This window comes from Cricetulus griseus, chromosome X (genome assembly GCF_003668045.3).
Source record: "Cricetulus griseus strain 17A/GY chromosome X, alternate assembly CriGri-PICRH-1.0, whole genome shotgun sequence".
Taxonomy (NCBI): Eukaryota; Metazoa; Chordata; class Mammalia; order Rodentia; family Cricetidae; genus Cricetulus; species Cricetulus griseus.
This window is the reverse complement of record NC_048604.1, coordinates 34,135,597-34,157,140: the sequence shown is the minus strand read 5'-3', so window position 1 is coordinate 34,157,140 and position 21,544 is coordinate 34,135,597. Positions and strand designations below refer to the sequence as shown.

Genomic DNA, 21,544 nt, shown 5'->3' with positions numbered 1-21,544 from the left:
GTTGTTTGTGTGCTGGGGTGTGGCTTCAATGGTAGAAGGTTTGTCTGGCATAGGGAAACAAAAGAAACTAATGTGTGTTAGTTCAGGCCTTTTGAAAATTTCTTTCATTGGATTCAGGAATTTCCCTTTCATTCTATATTAGTTGTGACTTTTCATAATAGGTATGAATTTCCTCAAATCATTTTATCCGTATCTAGTGTGATGATTATTGGATTTATTTCCTCTTTTGTTCTCTTAGTATAGTTGATTATATGTTTTTGAATTGTAACTAACCTTGAATTGCTTACATAGATTCCATTTGGTAACAGATTTTTCATTTCTATGTCTTTGGATTCTTTTTTAATTTAATTAACCTTTTAAGCTAATTGTCCAGAGATATTTTTACTTTTTATTTTGTTTTCTTTGGTGGATAGTTTTAGTTGTGAGGAACTGTCTCTATATCTTTTTAAGTATTTGAAGATTTTTAGAGTATCACTTTTGCTTAGAACAATTAAATAATTTAGTCATGTAGCAGGACTTGAGTGTGTGTGTGTGTGTGTGTGTGTGTGTGTGTGTGTGTGTGTGTGTGTGTGTGTGTGAGAGAGAGAGAGAGAGAGAGAGAGAGAGAGAGAGAGAGAGAGAGAGAGAGATCTTAACTGTTGATTTAATTACTTCAAAATGAATAGTAATATTATCATTTTCTTTTTCATATTATTTTGGAACATAGTCATTTTCAAAGAATTGTGTATTTTACCTAATGTTTCTAATGTGTTGGCACTAAGCAGCATATATAAATCTTATATCATCCTTTTAATATCTTCCTAAAGGTTTCCTTTTACTGTCTCTCTTTTCTTTTTAATTTTGCAAATGCTATATTAGTTTTACTGAATTTCTCCAAGAAGCAAATTTCTTCTTTACCTCCCATTTCCATGTCATTGATACTTGCTCCTTCTGTATGTCCATTTACCTGCTTACCTTGGGCTTACTTCACCTTTTGACAGAAATTTCATTCAGTGACTCTTCTTTGGGTTTGTTTTACTGTCCATTCTCTACTTTTAAAGAAAAATCAGTTTAGTCATTTGATATCTTTTAAAATATGAACATTGCAACTGCAATTTTTCTTCTAAGCACTGCTTTCATTGTGTCTCATAGTTTTGTTATGGTGTGTTTTAATTTTATCCTAACATATTTTAATATATTATGGCTTCTACTTTGATCCACTATTCATATAGTATCAGACTACCAAATTCCCAATTTATTCCTATGTTTGAGAATTTCCAAAATTACCTTTCTATTAGTGAGTTCTCCTTTTATTCTATCATAGTTGGAAAACATACTTTGCCTATTTTCAGTCCTTGTAAGCTAATTGAGAATTGTTTCCTGACTATTTGAACATCTATTTGTAATAATATACTTGGGAACTCTTATGGGTGCACTTAAGAATATATATTCTGCTGTCATTGTTTGGAACATTCTGTAGACATATATTAGGTCTATCTATATTATAGCATAGATCAAGTCCTGTAGTTCCTTGTTAATTTTTTTTATTTACTCAACCTGTCAGTGAAAGTTATGTAGTAGAGTCTCCATTCTGATTTGGAACTAGCTACTTCTTTTTAAATTATGTTAATTATTCTTAGTGTATTTTATAGTTTTTTCATTAGATGACTATCTATGTGTTTGTCATCCATATGTCATCTTGACTTGTTGCCATTTTTATTACTTTAGCTTCTGTTTAGTGAGACTATCTCATTGTGAAGGCTACTGTACTTTTATTTCAGCTCAAAGTTTGAGGGGAGAAATTATTTAATCTTGACATGTCTGTTTCTGTAGTGAACTGCTTCTGAGAATTTTGCATGAATTTTGTAATTTGATTTTTTCCTTGTCAGTTTATTTTTATTTAGTTAGGATTTTTAATTTATTTTCCATGCTGACCATAGTTCCCCCTTCTTCCTCTCCTACGGTTCCATCTCCCACCCCCTCCCATCAACCTCCACCCTTATGATTACTGATGATGTGGAGGTTCTGAAATATCTAATCGGCTACTTAAAATTCCTTTGAGAAATTTTTTAATTGGAGCTTTATAGGTTTCTCATGTTGCTATTGAGTTGTTTGATTTCCTTGTACATTCTGGTTATTAGCTTCTTATCCGATGTACAGTTTGAAAGTTAATTCCTTGAATTCTCTAAGTTTCCTCCTAACACCCTTGGCTGTTTCCTATGCTATGCAAATTTTTTTTTTACTATTTTATAATGTTTTTTATTTTAATTAGAAATATTATTTTACATGTCAATCCCAGTTCACTCTTCCTCCCCTTCTCCCTGCCCCCCCAACTCACACCCTACCTATTCCATACTCTTTCTTCTCCCCAGGGAGGGTGAGGCCTTCCATAGGGGTTCTTAAGAGTCTGTCATATCCTTTGGGATAGGGCCTAGGCCCTCCCCCATGTGTCTAGGCTCAGGGAGTATCCATCCATGTGGAATGGGATCCCAAAGTCCATACCTATGCTAGGGATAAGTACTGATCTACTACAGGAGCCCCCATAGATTTCTGCGGTCTCCTAGCCAGTGAATAATTCTTACCATTGTGTTTTTGTTTCCATCAGTTATTGGATAAAGGCTCTCTAATGACAGCTGGGGTAGTTGCCAATCTGAACACAAGAAATGACAAGTTGAGACTACATATTTACTATCTCCAGGAGTCTTATTTGAGTTCATTCTTATAGAGTAATGTGAGTTTTCCTTGCATCAGGTTTCTACCTGACCTCTAAATGCTCCCACCCATTCCAATCATGTATTTCAGAATTATCTCCAACCATCCATCCCCCAACCTAATCCTTCATGTTCCCATCCCCACCTGTCCCCAGTCCACCCAGGATATCTCTTCTATTTCCCCTTTCCAGGGAGATCCATGGGTGCCCCTTGGGCCCTCCTTGTTACCAAGCCTCTCTACCCAATTATGAGGGAGTACATACCTTGTTTATATTTCTGGGCCTAGGTTACATCGCTCAGGATGACGTTTTTCTATTTCCATCCATTTGCTTTCGAATTTCCTGTTGTCATTGTTTTTAACAGCTGAGTAATACTCCAGTGTATAAATGTACCACATTTTCTATATGCATCCTTCCATTGAGGGGCATCTAGGTTGTTTTTAGGTCCTGGCTATTATAAATAATGCTGCTGTGAACATAGTTGAGCAAGTGTCATTGTGGTATAATTGAGCATCCTTTGGTTATGTGCCCAAGAGTGGTATAGCAGGGTCTTGAGGTAAATTAATTCTCAATTTTATGAAGAAGTACCATATTAATTTCCAAAGTGCCTGTGCAAGTTTGCACTCCCACCAGCATTGGAGGGGTGTTCCCTTTGTTCCACATCTTCTCCAGTATAAGCTGTCATTTGTGTTTTTGATCTTAGCCATTCTGACAGGTATAAAATTGAATCCTAAGGTCCTTTTGATTTACATTCCCCTGCTGGCTAAGGATGTTAAACATTTCTTCAAGTGTTTCTCTACCATTTGATATTCTTTTGTTGAGAAAAAACTAGACATCAAAAATGTAAATAATCCAGTTAAATAAACGTATATCAATGAATTTTACTTCTTCTAATGTTTTCTTCTTATCATCTAGAATCTCTCTGTTTGAAGAACATTTTTTACTAGTTCTTGTAAGATAAGTATGATGGTGATAAATATTCTCAGCTTTTACTTTTCTAGATTTATCTATATCTCTCCTTGAACTCCTATTGAAATTTTTATCCTATTTATTAACTCATTGCAGGTATGTATGTGGGTATGCACATTCTACTGCATTGTGTGGAAATCAGAGGATAACTTGTGGTAGTCAGTTCTCCCCTTTCAGTTATGTATGTTCTAGATATTGAACTCCAGCATTTCTCTTTGATTATAAAATATTACTTTAGTAACTTTAATCAGCTTTCTCAGAATGATTCCTGACTCTCTTACCTGTATTAAGGTTCTTTGTTTTACTTAAAACAAATATGTCACCCAGAAGTAAATATAAAATGGTATTTATTATGACTTATGATATGAGCCCTTTTTTCTCTTTCTCCTAATATTAAAATCTTCTACTTCTCTTACCTGTTCGGCATTTTAATTCTGAGGTATCTGTTTGGGGTTCTGTGGATTTGTGGGAATTAAGGTTGATTGAATTCCTAGATTTGTAGATTATTTTTTAAAAAATATTTCTTCTGTTCCTTTCTTTCCTTCTTCACTTCTTGCTATTTCATGTGTGTGTGTGTGTGTGTGTGTGTGTGTGTGTGTGTGTGTGTGTACGCGCATTTTGATTCACTTTATAGTGGATATTCTGGTCTATTGAATTTTCATCCTACTGGTGAGAAATCTCCACTATTTTTCAGTGTCCTGAGGATTGAACTTTTCTGCACTATACTGTAAATAACTCAGATTCTGTGAAAAGAGATTAAGAATATTAACTTTATTGTCAATTCTCTCCCAAGATAAAGTTCAATAACACAATTTTGGAAGTAGATTTGGGGGGAGGGTGAGGAATCCTAGTGGGTTTTTCTGAATAATAAATGCACTGTAGTCACTGAGTGCTTCGGGAACAGTTAGTCTTTTGGCTTCTCTCGACATGGAACCACTGCTTTATGATCTGTGAAAGTAGCAATTTAGGACTCTATACACTCAGCCACAGCATACACAGAATAGAACTTCCACCTAATAGTTTCCTCGACAGGATGAAAAATGCTGATTTCCTGCCACTTCAGACTAAAAACTAGGAGTGTGAGAAAGCCTTGTCCACTGGCTGTATTTTGTCAAGGGGAGATTTCCTGTCTTACTGAGTTGAAAGGCGGGAAGAATAAAATGTGCATTATTTAGACAATATAGAATCCCAGTGTTCATATTTGAGTACTAGTAACATTCCTGACTAAATTTTCCTTATGGTGCTTCATGCTCCCATGACTATTTCTAGAAATGTCTTCCTCAGTAACTAGGATGGAAACCAAGACATCATGGGTACACTTGGGCAAGAGCTATATAGTCCTATACCTACACCCCTATCCTCCATTGTGCTTTTGTAGTTTTTAGTAGTATTCCTGAGAAATAAGTTGGTTATTCCCGACTTTATTATTATTTATATGAACAATATTCTGTTCTATGGACATAGTATTTTTTGCCTTCAGTTTGCTTACCGTTTTTAAATAGCTTAGTTAAAGTTTTTATCTGATAACTTCCATATCTAGGTTCCCTGGGAGAAAGTTTTGACTGCCTGCTTTATTTATTATGCATGGGCCATATGTTTTGTTTCTTTGGATTAGTATATATTTATTGTTAGCCATGGCTTGCTGGTATTTAGATATTCTCTGTTCTTTAGGATTTGTTGTTTCCAATGTTTATTGTGATTTTTGTTGGTTTAGTAACTTTTCTGGAGTAATTGTACAAAGCATATATTCTTTGTCAATGAAGTCTCTGCCTCATTAATTTGGTGACTAGCTGGTAATTAGATAGAGATTGCTTTTTTGCCTGGAAACAATAAATCTACCCCCTTTCCAGGGTCTGTGTTATTGTTGGGTCAGGATCTGTGTTATTGTTGGGACACACTGTCAGCATTCAGCTAGGGAGTTTACATTAAGACTCCTGTGGACTTTACAGCCTGTTTGCACAGAGCCTCAGAGTCAGCCAAACCTGAGAGCTTAGGGCCACATGGAATCTTTACAAATCACAGTATTAGGAATAAATGCACACTTACACAAAGAGATCTAAATTATGAGAACTATGTTGGAGCTTTGGACACCCTTATGAACATAATTATTTCCCAGCTTCTCTCCTCATCTTTCTACTTATTCCACCCACATGCAATTGTTAGGCATTGCCTTAAGCAGCTGCATTGTTAGAACAGTTGCCAGAAATGTTTTCCCGAAATGTCCCTTGAAGAGAGGCTTTTAGAACTGGTTAAACTTCTAGGCAAATCCAACAAGAAAAACATTTAGTTGGTCTTCCAGGACAATACTAAAACTTGGCAAATAGATATATATCTGAATTCCTGCATTTGAAAGATCTGCTCCATGTTTCTACCATTGTACCAGGACCATCAGCTATTATTCAAGGCTGCCACTGGTATTGGTAGAAATGGTGAAAGCTTTGATTCTTGACAATGGCAAGAATTTCTTGTATTAATGTTTCCTCTGTTTGTTGCTAATCTTTAATTACTTTCTACAGTCCTAGAGTTCTAATTCTATTTTTCCTCAGGAGTTCTGTTGTTTGTACTGAGAAGAAAATATTTTGGAAGTCCTAGCTCTGCTATTTTTTTAGATGTCACTTCCAAATCTGCTTTCCACAATAACCACCTTCTTCTTCTTCTTCTTCTTCTTCTTCTTCTTCTTCTTCTTCTTCTTCTTCTTCTTCTTCTTCTTCTTCTTCTTCTTCTTCCTTCTTTGTTTTTCTCTTCCTTCTCTTCCTCCTCTTCTTCTTTGCTTCCTTCTCATCAATCTTATTCCTCTCATCATGCTCTTCTTGCTGTGTATAGGAGGCTAGATGCAAACTCACAATGATCCACCTGCCTCTGCCTCCTGGCAGTAACCTTCTTAATATGCCTTTTGAACTCTGGCATTGCCTTGTAGATATAACTCCCTGTATTTAAATTATTAAGATAGGAAATAAAGTGTACCTCGTTAATTGATTCCAATCAATCATTAGTTGTTTTCTAGACTCAGAAATATACTAAATTTATAAGAGTAGAGTCACTTTAATCCTTCCCACCATTTGTGTGTAATGTGTACATGTAGGCACAGGCAGGCAGAAAAGACACACACACACACACACACACACACACACACACACACACACACACACACACACACACACACACACACACGGAAGGGTCTTGCATTCACATAAGATTTATGTATTCTTCACTGTTTCTTGCTCATATCCTTTCTTTTTATCTTCAAAGTCTTGCTGAATCACTTTTCTCACACTGAAATCTACCAATATTTCTGTGTTTATTTAATAAAGATGTTGTCATCCCACTTTTAATTTTGAGAAATTGTGACACAGGAATTAGTTCTGTTGATCAACCATTTATTTTTTGTCCTCTCTTTGGATTTGGGTGTTTTGGTGACTTCATATTTTCTAGTAATATGAACAAATAGTCATGTTTTTCTTCTCTTCATGAAATATGCTTTTTCTTACTAATGATTTTAAATTTTTATTGCATCATCTTTTAAATATTTGTGATGTCGAGGCTTAAACTAAGACCTCAAGTATACCAGACAAGTCATACACAGTCTATTTTATATTTTAAAATAAGAAAACTATTTGTTCTCATGTGGCAGTTTGTCACTTGTGTTTGGAGTACTTGAGCTTCACAGAAATCTAGGCTGAGATTTTTTTTCACCAATTTGAGGAAGTATTAACCACTATTTCTTCAAATATATTTGTTGTTCCCTTTCCTCTCTGGCCATCCAGGAACATACAAGTTGCACCATTTAATATTATTTTATATATCTCAGCCTTTACTCTTTTTGTTTTTCATGATGTTAATCTCTAAACATTGGTGTTCCAGGCCTCTGAAATTTGCAATTTTGTCATCTAGTGGTCTTTTTAGTTGTTTTGAATATTATAAACACCAGAATTTCTACTTGTTCTTTTTATGGTTAATTTTCTATTGTCTTGCTGTCTTTCAAATTATACCATTTTCCTTTCATTGAGGTTAAAATACTTACTTTGAGATTTGTTTTATTTTTAAGCCCTGCAGCCAGTCCTAATCTATTTGCATTAACTTTCTACATTTAGTGCTTATTAATTTCATATTTTATTTCTTTGAGTTGAATAACTTTACTTGAAGGACTGGGAATTGTTACCCAGTAGTACTCTATAATTCATTTCATTTGATAAGATTATTGTGTTTCCCTTCCGGGGGGCAATTAATGATCAGTGTTCTAATTGAAAACCTATTTTCTTCACACTGTGAAGCAACTGATACTTCTGCTCAATTTTCTTGGTTTCTTGATACTTCTTTGTTATCATGTTCTAGAATTTCCTCTGAACCAATGTTCATTTTGGAAATATCTATTTATTTGAATATGTCTGGAAATATTCAAATTTCCAGCCATCTCACTTCCTGTCTGTCTGTACGTACATCCAGACCTCTATGGTTTGCTAGTGTACTGTTATTGAACTTATTCATTAGTTTGAACACCTTCATCTCTGGTAATATTCCTTCTCTTTTTTCATATTAAAATAGTCCTTTCATGTTTCTTATAATAACTATCCACATAATATTTTCCATACTTTTTTAATTGTATACTTATATGTCTTCATATTTAAAGTTTATCTTTTAAAAATGGCTAATAGTCTTATTATCTTATTCTTGTATCTATACTATTTATGCAGAAATTTAATATAATTTTAGGTAATTGTGGCATAATTATTGTTGACAACTTGTTTTATCTGGTCCTCTTATTTCATTAAAATTTATAAATAACAGATTTCTGATTTACAACAATTATCTCAATAGTTGTATGATTTCTTTACATTTTTGCTGCTGTCTTGCTGGAGACTTTATGTAGTATATCAGTTTTTATTCTTTTTATGAAAGATATGTTGATTTTTTTGATAAAATTCCTACTTGACAGATGTAAGTTCATTAGCTAAGCTTTTCCTTACTTCTCTTGAGACGATTATGTTATCTTCCATCTTCCTGGATTTTGATATAAAGTGTCCAAAGTTAATCCTCGTTTAGATTTGCCATTTTTCCACGTGCTAACTTTTATATTTTAAATTTTATAGTCTTGAATGATTTCCTGTGGTATTTCGTTCTGTTTCTTTTGAGTTTGTCTTACTAAATGTTTGATGAGCTACAAATTCCTAGAGATGCATATTTTTTCATCCGATTGAGTCAATTGTTGCCTTTATTTCCCTCAAGGGTGTTCATGTCCTATTCTTTGTCCTCTTGTTCCAAAACATAAATGGCTTCCTATAGCCTCACCAGTTATTAAAATTCTATTGATTTCTCTAATTTAGTTTATGGTGTTTTTTAATTTTTATATTTGGAGACAGAGTTTCTCTGTGTAACCAGACCATGCTAGCCTCAAACTCACAGAAATCTGATTGTGACTGTCTCACAAATGCTGGGGTTTGATGTGTGCTCCACCACTTAGCTGCAATGATGTTCTTCATTGGGCTTGACTTCAGATGATTTACATTGACTTTCACATTCCCCAGCTGTTGCTTTTACTGGTAACCCTATCCAGGGTTTCAGATAGGGTATCTTGCAGTTGTGAGATTTTCTTTCATTTTTATACCCATCCTGAAATGCCCATTTCTACAACTACTATAGTTATCATTTCTAAGTGAGTGATTATTTAGCAGATTTATGATAAAGTTCTTCTCTTCATTCTAACAGTCATGTTTATGTGTTGATAATTTTCTGTTGACTTATATCGCCTTGGGTGTATTCCTCCATTTCTTTGTATCTCTAGAAACCTTGTAAAAATGTTATTTAAGAAGCCTTGGATGGTCTGTTTTGTTTTAATAACAGTGAGCTGCAGGTCTGCTTTCAGCCTAAAGTTACAGATTTAAGAATAGGGCATTCTGAGCGTGTCGTCACATGTATATGAACCCAGCATGAGAGCTACTAAGGAAGAAATATTGTGAGTTCAATGCCATACTGAACTGCAAAGTGAATTCTAGGCCAGCCTGAGCAACAAGGCATGAAACCATGTCAAAAGAAAAGAGAAAAACAAAATCAAAAAGAAGGGAAACAACTTTTCCCCTTAACATTTGTTCTTTCCTACAATTAATGAAATGCTCAAGATGTGTACTTGGCCCCTTTTACTTTATATAATGCGGATTCCAAACTCTCTTTTCCCTGCAAGAGATGATATTAAAATCACTCTAAGTAAGTTAAACCTCTTAAATGATGCTCGCCCCATATTTTCGTTACAATCCTGCTCAAGGTGCCAAGCAGGAATTCAAGAGAACTTTGCATGGCAATTCCAGGCTTCCTCTACTCTGTGATTCCTTCTTTCTCAGGTTATACCACCCCTATTCTAGTTCTTTTGGCAGTCCTGAATTCTTTCTTCTTACTCTAAGTTCAGTTAGACATTAAATTTTTTAGTTCTATATAAGATCCTCAGGGAAAGTACATAGGAAGTGGAAATTCAGTTCCCATGATTCCCAACTTTGAATGGAAAGCCCGGGTTCCTTTCAATTTCTTCTTGTTTCTTGTTCAGTTTCAAGCACCTAACAGATATTTTGTTATTGCTGCTCAAAAATTTATTCTGAGTTTCTGAATGTAGGAGTGTGTATTTTCTATAAATTTCTCAACAACTAATATAAAATGCTCCTTTAAATATTTTTTAATTTTCAAATAAAAGTAGGTTTTCCATATACATATTTTTCATTTAAAATATTGTGATTATAGTTTCCTTTCCTGTATGTTCTCCAAGGTCCTCTTTAATTCTCCACCCACTCAAATTCATACCCTTTGTTTCTCTCATTATAATACACACAGGCATCTAAGTAATAAGAAGATAAAATAAAAATAAACCAACAAAGAACAAACAAAAACCCAGAAAAATAGAGCCAAAGAAAAAACACGGGAAACATATACAGACACTGAGTCACATGCTTGCACACACGGAAACCCCATAAAACAAAATCAGAACCCACAAAATATAAAGAAGCCATCTGTGAGGTTAAAGAAATGTTCCAAGTATTCGAGACAAAAAACAAACCAAAAAAACAAACAAAAATAAAAAACCACCAAAACTACTACTGAGTTTGTTTTGTGTTGTATTGCTATGGTTTTTAAAGGAGTTTCTGTAATTGTTTGTTAGGACCCGAAAGCTGGTTTTAATACTAGCTAGTATAGCATGACATTTGTTTTAAATTTTGATTATGAAAAAATATTTAATCAATGAATGAAATTTGAGATTCTATTGACTTAGCTATCAATATATGCAATACAGCGGAAAAATCATTTGGATGTTTGAATTATATCACCAGCATCAACTATAGATATTTTCACATCACTTTGAGTTCTGACACAAACAGCGTCATATGGTAGATGCTCATCAGCTATTTCTAAATTTCACTAGACTTTGTTACTTACTGTGCTAATTACAAATCATGTACAAAGCCTGGACTATTGGCATAGGTCTGGAATCCCAGGCACTCTGGAGGCTGAGGCAGGATAATCGCAAATTCAAGGCTTGCTTGGGTTATGGAGAAAATTCAAGGCCTTCCTGAGTAATTTAGTGAAACTGTCTCAAAATGTAAATATCGAAAATCGGACTGGGAATGTGCTTTAACACTGGCAAGGCCCTGAGGTTCATTTGTCCAAGCCACATAAAGAATGAATGGATTGCTGTTTCTAAGATTACCATTAGTATTAAAATAATTTGGCTCCTTTGAAGTCTCTTATATGTCATTCTGTTTTCTTTGAGGAGCAAAAATTCTTGAAGTACACAGTCACAAGAAAAAGGTCCAAACCTTTACCTCAGGACTTTCCAGGTTCCCCTTATGTCACCAACATTCCCCCTAAAGATCATGACTTTGTAATTTCCCCTTTTAAGAAAAAATATGGGGCTAACCTGCATCTATCTTCAGAATTTTGAATACAAATAGTCAAGAGTTTTATATTGATTCTCTGACAGTGGCTCTAACTTAACACAACTCAAGTTAAGTCCTGTAACAGTCCTGTCCTTCCCCCATGTACTCACAGTGGATTGCAATCCCAACTGCCCTGCAGCACTGGCTGGAAGCCTGCAGTTACCACTACATCCCTCTTCCTCTACATCACTGGTTCTCAACCTTCCTAATGCTGTGACCATTTAATACAGTCCCTCATGTTGTGGTGACCCCTAACCCTAAAATTATTTTTGTTACTACTTCATAACTGTGATTTTGCTACTGTTATGAATCATAATGTAAATATTTTTGATGATAGAGGTTTAGCAAATGGGGTCATATAGTAGGATTTTCTTTGGACCATCAGATCGTAAATAATGTCACAGAGACTTGTTAAATAGAAATGCCTGTCCTTAACTTAGGCTTGTTTCCAACTAGTTCTTATAATTTAACCCATTTTCATTAATCTAGATTCTGCCAAGTGGCTTGTTACTTCTTCTCCATACTGTATGTCAGAGTTCCACCATGTGACACTGTTGAATCCCTCATGCCAGATTCTTTCCCAGAATTCCTATCTCAGCCCAGAAGTCCTGCCTATCCTTCCCTGTCTAGCTATTGATCATCCAGCTCTTTATTAAACTGATCAGAAGGTGCCTTAGGCAGGTGAAATAAAACAGAGATGTGATCCTAGCAGGTTCAGGACCCAAAGGTTGAGAACCACTGCCCTGGTGCCATTTTCCAGAATCAGAATTGCTTTGTACTTTCAATGGAACTGTCTAAAGATCTCAGCAACTCATCCCTGGCCTTTAATCTCTGTTTCGCCTTTCATTTAGATTACCATTTCCCCTTCTATAATCATCTCTTTTCTGAGGCTACCTTCATTCTGAGGCTTTATTTTCCTCCTGGGACCTAAGTTTCCATCTTTTCCCAGGTTCTCTTGTCTGTTTTCCAACCTCTTCATACTTATTCTCCTGGATATTTTCTTTGTAGCATTCCCACGCTCAACTATCACATCGTCTACAAAAAAACCTCACTTTATTTCTGGTTGCTGCCTGGAATCAAGAAACATCTATGTCAACCACTTTGTGGCTTCAGTCAACAATTCAGCTAATTTTGCAAATTATTTCCTATTTCTGTTACTTTCTGACTTTCTGTGTAGGCCCTGACAGTTACTGTTACCTGTTCACTTTTCCTACAGCTCCCATAAAAAGAAATCATTCTTCCATTTGTCATTGTTTTCTGATTGTATCTCAGTTTGTCACCTTAGGGACCTTTGCCTATCATTTTTAAAGGTTCTTTTTCTGTGTTTTTGAGTTCTCTTAACCACACTGCTTACCTTTGACATCGAAGTTCCTTGTCATCCATGAATAGTTACTTTCCTCAAGCTACATTAGTTTGTGGTGATAATGTGGTCATCTGAGAGTGCTCCTGAAAATTCCTTTCCCCCATGCTGCCAGCCATATTGTGGCTAATATAAGATCCTCCCTCGCCCATTTCCACATACATTTCTGGCCAAGTACACTTTCTGTTCCCTGGGCAATCCTCTTGTAAGCTCAGCCTCTTCATGATTTCTTTCTTACTGTGTTCCTTTAGATCACATTTTTCAACATATCAGAAATTCTTAGCACTATAATGCAGCCACTGTCCTATAAATACATATGCACACATGTATACACATGCATATATGCCTGCATTCTTTCTTGGATCAAAGCTAAAAAGCCTTGAGGTTCCAATTTGACTGTGGGGTTCTTAAAGTTCCCACGCCACCAACACCATAACTTAAGCATACATACAAAATGCCACCTCTCCAAATATTAGTACCAATTTGTCATCTGACCCACAACTAATCACTCAACTGAATTGGAATCCAGTTGTAGAGAAGGATGAGTGATGAGCAAAGGGGTCCAGACCAGGCTGGTCAAACCCACAGAAACAGCTGATCTGAACATCGGGGAGCTCTTGGTTCTCAGACTGATAGCTGGGATACCAGCATGGGACTGATCCAGACCCCAGGAACATGGGTTTCAGTGAGGAAACCTCAAAAATCTACTGGACCTCCTGTAGTAGTTCAGTATTTAACCCTAGCATAGGTGTGGACTTGGGAGCCCATTCCACATAGAGGGATACTCCCTGAGCCAAGACACACGGGGGTGGGCCTAGGCCCTATCCCAAAGGATATGATAGACTCTGAAACCTCCCCCACCATGGAAGGCCTCACCATCCAGGGGGAGCAGAAAGGGTATGTGATAGGTAGGGTTTTAGCTGGGGGGGTGGTAGGGGAGGAGGGGAGGGAGAGGGAACTGGGATTGTCATGTAAAACAATCTTGTTTCTAATTCAAATTTTAAAAATCTGAAGAAAAAAAAAGAAAATTGAAAGAGCCCTGTTTTTCTATGTTCTTTTTAGTTGCTATTTATTTTTTTCTTCTCTCATATATTATATCCTGACTACAGTTTCCCCTCCCCCGTCTCTTCCCAGGGTCCCCCACCTCCCACATATCCACTTCTCTTCCAGTTCCTTTCATCACATGCTGTTATCTATGGTATTCAAGTAACTCACAGCGGGGGGGGGGCCAAGGGATTAGTCAAGTCAGTTTGGTCAGCTTAGATGTCCTTGAAAAGTACCTTCTCCATATTACATAGCAATTGAAAATAGATATATCAGAGGCTTCTCCAAAGATCCATAGCAATTTCTCAAATCAATAGTTCCATTTTGTTGGAGAGGCTATCCCAGGAAATTTATTCATATGCCCTTTTCATATTACCATTCTCCAGTCATTTGTTACCCATATCTTGACAATCTGTTTATTATTCCACAACAATGCCCTAAGTTTAAAAGGCAAAGGAAGTGTTTCCAACTCTAGAACTTTTTGTAACTATTGTAGCATATTCTTTTGTTTTCCATAGTATTGCTGCACTGCTATAGTGTAACCATTTTATGAATACTACTACTGGTGTCTACTGAAGGTTTTCAAACCCGATTTGCTAAATATGAGAACAATTTGACAACTGCTGTCTAGTCAACATTGATTATAATATATTATCACTTAATAGGTACATCATAAATCCAAAATTGATTAAAAAATAAATATTCACTTTAGTGTCACTGACAAATACATTATCTGATGGTTTGAAAAGAACTGATCTGTGTTGCTTGAATTCAAGGTTTTAGGAACTAATACAATGCATTTATATATAGACCAGTCTAGATTTACTTTTTGAATAAAATAATATCATTAAATGAGTTTTCTATGAGACTAGAATAAGATAATAACTATAGACAGTTTGTAATGTAAAGCAAGTGTAAGACCCAGTAATACTCAGGCTTACATTTTGCAGTGAAATAATTCTAATAAATGAGCATTTATTACATTAGAATGAAATAATGCATGCAAATATAGTATGTTTGTCAGTATATTAACTATTTATTAATGAAGATCTTTAACAAGTAAGAGTAGTAATGGCAGCAGTAGTAGTTGTTTCTATAATAATAATGTTAAGTTATATTTTACATGCTTATTGAAGATTCATTTTATCTTTAAATAACATTAATAATTAATTTGCAGTAATATATCATATTTCTAATAAAATGCACATAATAGTAATGTATAATGTTTTCAAAAACTTAAAATATATAGATATATTAATGAATTCAATGTTTCTATACTGTTAAATTAGATCTTATGCTTATTGAAGATTTTCTTTAAATAATTATTATTATTACTATTAAAACCATTTTTCAAAGTTTGCAAAACTTTATGAGATAATGCATGTGTAATATTTGACTATTAGCTTTAATAACACCTGCCATTTATAGCATTACTCAATTATAACTTGTTTTTTGTTTCTGTTTTTTTAAAGAAAATAATTTTTATTATAGACAACATTCTTGCAAACATATAAGATCCAAGCAAATACACATGAAATGCCTTTTGAAAATAGAATTATAACTTGTTTTAACTGTTTTCAATATCCTAAGATGACACAGCCTTACCAAAGTTAACTTCAGAAATATTAAATTAGCTCCATTAATAATTATTTTATTGTCTGTATTTAATTAAATAATATATGAACTATATGGAATTTTTTAAAAATTGAATTATATAGTAACATATAGGAAACACTGAGTAAAAAATTGTTTTGTCATTGAAATTATTGTTGGTATATGTCAAAAGCAGTTAGTTCATTTCTACCCTTCTTACTTGATCAAATCAAGGATGTTAAAATATTAAAGAGTGCATATTTGCTAAATTTAACATTTCTGAAGTTAGCTTGATCAAATAATATGTGACTTTCTGAATTTTTATGAAAATAAGTTAATGCATTTAAGGTATATTATTGGTAGTAGTACTGTTATTTATGCTTAATGGTATAATAACACATGAATTACTATTGCTTGAATTGAAAATGATAAGGAAGACTTTACATATTTGCTAAATAACTTACCGATGAATACAAAACAGATGTTCTCAAATACTTTGGTTTAAGGACCCTTGATATTTTTCAAGACATTTAAGTACTCCCAAGGACCTTTATTTATGATATATTGTATCAGTAGTATTAATATTAATGTTTGTGATATTGCACATTAAAAGTTTAAAAAGACCCTGATGAATCATTTTCTTTAAATAATAATAGACTAAGCCTGATTAATATTAACATATTCCACTTTTTATGACAATTGATACAATTTTAATTTTTCAAGAATAAAAGCATTATTTAGCAGGTTTTAATTTTAAAATTTCTACTGATACAGTAACAACTAAATTCCTAAACACATACATGCATTCAACCAGTTATGATGTTTCAAAGACAGAAATATGGAAAAGCACTCAGAAGGTGAAGGTAGTAAAATCAGAAGTTCAGCCAGGCTGAGTTACATAAGTTCATGTCTATGAAACTCCCGAAATATAATAAAAGTTGGAAAAGGAAAACTACACCCACAAAAGAATTATAAGAGTCTCAGAGGCTCTGGGTCCTTGAAGCACACTTTGAGAACTGCTGATACTACTTCTTAAGTTATTAAAGTATTAATAAAATAGTCTGTGAATGATATTTTGTTATTAATGCTGTTAAAATGATTGTTATTATTATTGTTATTGATAATGTACATATGGTGTTTTTAAAAAGTTAAATCCTCTCGTTTGTTGATTGCATTCATGGCTTCCAGAAACATAATTTATGATTGCACAGATTTAGTAAAGAGGTTAAACTATTTGACCAAATTATATCTATTGTACATGGTTTTAACCAAATTAAGATAAAGCATTTTTCATCGGTGCTATCCATAATACACATGGCTCCCCATGTGACACAGAGAATGGATGAGATGAAAGACAGCTATCAAATTTACCCTTTCTTCAATGTACCTAAAACTATACAAAACAATGCCAAGTATAAAATTGGCCTCACAGGGGCTGGTGAGATGATGGCTCAGGAGGTAAACACCCCTTTCTCTTAGCCTGATGACCCATGTTCAGTTCTGGAAAATCGCTGTCTTAACATAGGCATTCTATGGCATGCAGGACACAAACACAGAGAGGGGGAAACAATTGGCCTCATAGACTCAAATACATCATAGTTGTCATTGCCCCAGCCCCCTATTGTCTCTTGACTTGGCTTTCCTTAGATTCCTTAGGAAGGAGAAAAATCTGTTAACCTAAGTTCACAGTTCTCCAGAGCTGGGCTCTGAAAGATGCTAATGTGCACCGATCTTGTAGCCAGTGTACGATGCCTTGCTAGGCACTTCAGGTGACTCTCAGAAGGTCTCAAAGATTACACAAGCATTTCAGTGACAAGTTGGAGCTTCATGTCCAGGTATTCTTTATAGCCATGCCTGTAGAAGGATAACAAACTTCTCAGAGGAGTCTCCAGCCTCAAGATCTCGCCCCTGAAGTTCTGGGCAGCAGATGAGGCAGGGACTGGAGAGGGACTACTTTACTTGCACCCTCTGATGCTCTTACTAAAAGCTTCTGGGAAGATGTACAAATTTTCTTTCAGATTTTTCTCATAAAATGACCTTCTTCCCTGGGACCATAGCAAAGACCTGAGTGTTTCTACCCAAGCCCAAATTTTTGTTTGAAAAAGTGTAGTTTAAAAGGTGTCTCCAACTTTATATACCCCTCACTACTTCCACCTCACACATACCAGAAATTCAATGTCTGAAGAAAATACTTAACATCTTCCAAACACTCCCTTTCTTATCTTCCAAGAGATTAAATACTAATCAATGTTATTTGTGTTTTTCTTTTTTGATCATTCAGTCTAATACATTGCAGCTGACAAGCAGTACTTATGTCAATTAGTATGGCCTTGAGGTATTAAGTTCCTCATAGTTCCTAATGTGCTCACCAGTTAACTACCATCTTTGAGGGAGCACTTATACTTCCTCTCCCGTTTTGCAATGCAGATATCCAGCAGCCCATAATGCCACTAGCCTATGATAGACTCTCACAGACACAATCTGAGTTTGCCAAGGCTTTAACTTCTTGATGCAGAGAGGAAAAATGAATATGAAAATTCCCTTGGCAAATTGTCCCTATGTGTTGAGGGAAGAATATCTTTATGGTCTACCATAGTGAGTTCTTACAGTTCTCAGAAGGTTTCAGCATAAGATCACAGTCTGCCCCTTGCCTTTCTGCTGATATTTCCTGCCCCGAATCCAATTTATTTTTAGGGCTGATCACTTGTCAATACCCATAGGAGTAAAAAAATTCTGTCTCTCTGTCTCTATCTGTCTCCCGCCTCTCCCTCCCCCTTCCTCCTTCGCTCCCACCATCCTCTTTCCCTTTCTTCCTCCTTCCCCACTGTAATACCTTGAAGATACATCGTCAGCCTCATTCTGTTTCTTGACCTTGAAACCATGTTGCTGATGCTCAAGCACACAAATACATACACATGTACACACACACACACACACACACACACACACACACACACACACACACACCCTTGCCAAAAAGAAAAATGAATTACTTGCTTCTGTTCACAGGTTAGTTTTTGCACAATGGTGAAATACAATCCATTCATCCCTCCCAGGCTATTGTAGATGGTGTACTACAATTGTTACTGCACTTGAGTAACAGTATACTAAAAAAAATCAATGACTGGACTTAATGATATTACTGAGGACAAATGTGAAGCTACTTCGTGGCTTAATAAATAGTTATTAAGCACTTTGCACGAGCCAGGACAGTTCTGGGCACTGCACATGGAACAAAATGGAATCAGAGCACTCCTAGACATAATCTCCAATAGTTTGTCTCAAACATGGAGATTCTACACTGCTACAGCAATTCATGGAAAGCCATCATCTTCTGTTGGAAGTTCTATGAGCTTCCTGGTATGCCGTGAATAGCTTTCAACAAACATCATGTCTAAATGCCTTTTGGTAAAATGCTAATGAATGACTGTGCTACTGTACAAACCTGCCCAATCATTACGCATGCTGTAACGACTTCTCACCTTTTTGTTTCCCTAGGTGTTTCAGTTCCTATCCCTGTGATTGGACTGAGGGACGAAAGCAAAGTGTTCGTGAACAACACCACCTGCGTGCTCAACGACCCGAACTTCGTTCTCATCGGGTCCTTCGTGGCATTCTTCATCCCGTTGACGATTATGGTGATCACCTACTTTCTAACGATTTACGTCCTACGCCGTCAAACTCTGATGCTACTTCGAGGCCACACCATAGAGGACCTGCCTAAAATCAGCCTGAACTTCCTGAAGTGCTGCTGCAAGAAGAACGCTGGTGATGAAGAGAACACTGAGAATCCCAATCCAGATCAGAAGCCGCGTCGAAAGAAGAAAGAAAAGCGTCCTCGAGGCACCATGCAAGCTATCAACAACGAGAAGAAAGCTTCCAAAGTCCTTGGCATTGTATTCTTTGTTTTTCTGATCATGTGGTGCCCGTTTTTCATCACTAATATCCTGTCTGTTCTTTGCGAGAAGTCCTGTAACCACAAGCTGATGGAGAAGCTTCTCAATGTGTTTGTTTGGATTGGCTATGTGTGTTCAGGCATCAATCCTCTGGTGTACACTCTCTTCAACAAAGTGTACCGAAGGGCTTTCTCTAAATATTTGCGCTGCGATTATAAGCCAGACAAAAAGCCTCCTATCCGACCAATTCCTAGGGTTGCTGCCACTGCTTTGTCTGGGAGGGAGCTCAATGTTAATGTTTATCGGCATACCAATGAACGTGTGGCTAAGAAAGCTAATGACCCTGAGCCTGGCATAGAGATGCAGGTGGAGAATTTAGAGCTGCCAGTCGATCCCTCCAATGTGGTCAGCGAGAGGATTAGTAGTGTGTAAGCAAGAGCAGCCTTCCTACAGGAAAGCTCTTGTAGGAAAGATTCCCCCCTTGATTTTCCCTATGGATCATAACTAATGTAAATACTGCTGTGTGACAAAACAGTGTTTTTATAAAATAGCTTTGCAAACCTGTACTTTAAAATCATGCGCTAACAGTGAGATTTGAAGTTCTATATTTACTGTTTATGATAGATGGAGACTAAGTTATTTTGATTCCTTGCTGAATAATAGTGTTTGTTTCTCTCTCCCGTCCTTCCTTATTCCATCCCCTCCTTGCTCCTTCTTTGCTTTCTTCCTCCCTATCTCTGTTTCGTTTGTGAATGTGGAAATGTTGATGTTCATCTCAGGTGGCATTTGCAGGAGACCAGAATGATGCACATGACTGTGGTGATACTTCAAACCACACCTAAATTGACAGATTCAGTGGCATCTTTTCCAGGTTAACAGTAAATATGTGCTTTAAATTCTCGCTCTGCTCATCTACACATATAAATACAGTAAGATAGGTTCTGCCCATTGTGAAAAAACATCCATCAGTGAGTCAGAGACAGAATTTAACTTTGTCGTCACACATCGGGGAAAATTTGACATTGTCAGAATGTTGTGTCAGTTTTTTGCTGCAATGTCTGTCCCCAAACATAGTGGTATTTTAACATAGCAGCTGGTTAACCAGGACTACAGAAGTGGAAGGATGCTAAAGAGATATACACAACAAAACAGCTTTTCACTTCTTAAGGACAATGCTCAAATTCTGATTATTATGATAAGCAAACTGGAATTAGTGTTTTCATTCTGGTCCTTAGTAAATACCTAATTAATGACCAAACTGGGAAATGAAATCCCAGAGTTAATTCCCAATCCAGGATTCAACATCAATTGGATTTTGATCTCAGAATTCTGGAAAATCGTGTGCTACACACAAAGTGAAATTTACATTTTGAGCCTTATTAAAATATTTTCTTAATTATGGTACCTCTATCTATAGGACCCAATTTAGCAGTCCATTTTTAAGTAAAACTAGTAGGAGAAGGGTAGATAACCATGACCTTGGAAGTTTTACTTGATCAAGGACTACTGACTTAGGCCCTTAGAATGTGAAAAAAAAAGTAATTTAAAAACACACTTTTATTGAACTCTGGGAAGAATAGAAATACAGAGTTTCCATTTGGATTTTAAACAAAATTTATCTCATTTTCAGATCCTTCCAAACTCTCTAGTGCAGGAAAAGGCTGCAGCTAATTTGTGAACGTGGCAAGCTCTCCATTGTACTGCAATTATATACGCCAACTTTAAATCTTTATTCAGATATAGTGTTGTGTTCCAATAAGTGTTGGCCGTTGATTCATTCGTGGGCCTGCTGCTCTCTAAGAATTAAGTACCATTTTAATGAAATTGAAAACCATGAAAAGTTTTCAAACATTGCTCAAGTTAGATCATTAAGTCTATGCTTCGTGCAGAGTATACACATTCCCAGTAACTGTGTTTCCATGTGTGTCCATTTCACACAACTGTGGATAAATTTCTGAAGAATTCATGATGCTATATTTCATGCCCGACAGTTGCTTGCACACCTAGGAGTGTGCCTCTTAGGATCTTTAAACTGCTGAAGGCAGAATCTGAATTTTAAAACTCCTGGAGTGTGTTCTCA

At 35.8% G+C, this 21,544-nt stretch overlaps 1 protein-coding gene across 1 annotated transcript in view; it reads left to right on the top strand.

The window, feature by feature from the left end:
• Htr2c (5-hydroxytryptamine receptor 2C) overlaps positions 1-19,896 on the top strand; it is an 86,185-nt gene extending 66,289 nt beyond the window's left edge. The window contains exon 4 of the mRNA XM_035450077.1: positions 19,067-19,896. Within this exon, the coding sequence (XP_035305968.1) occupies positions 19,067-19,896 (830 nt within the window). The remainder of the gene's footprint in view (positions 1-19,066) is intronic.
• The last annotated feature ends 1,648 nt before the right edge of the window (positions 19,897-21,544 follow it).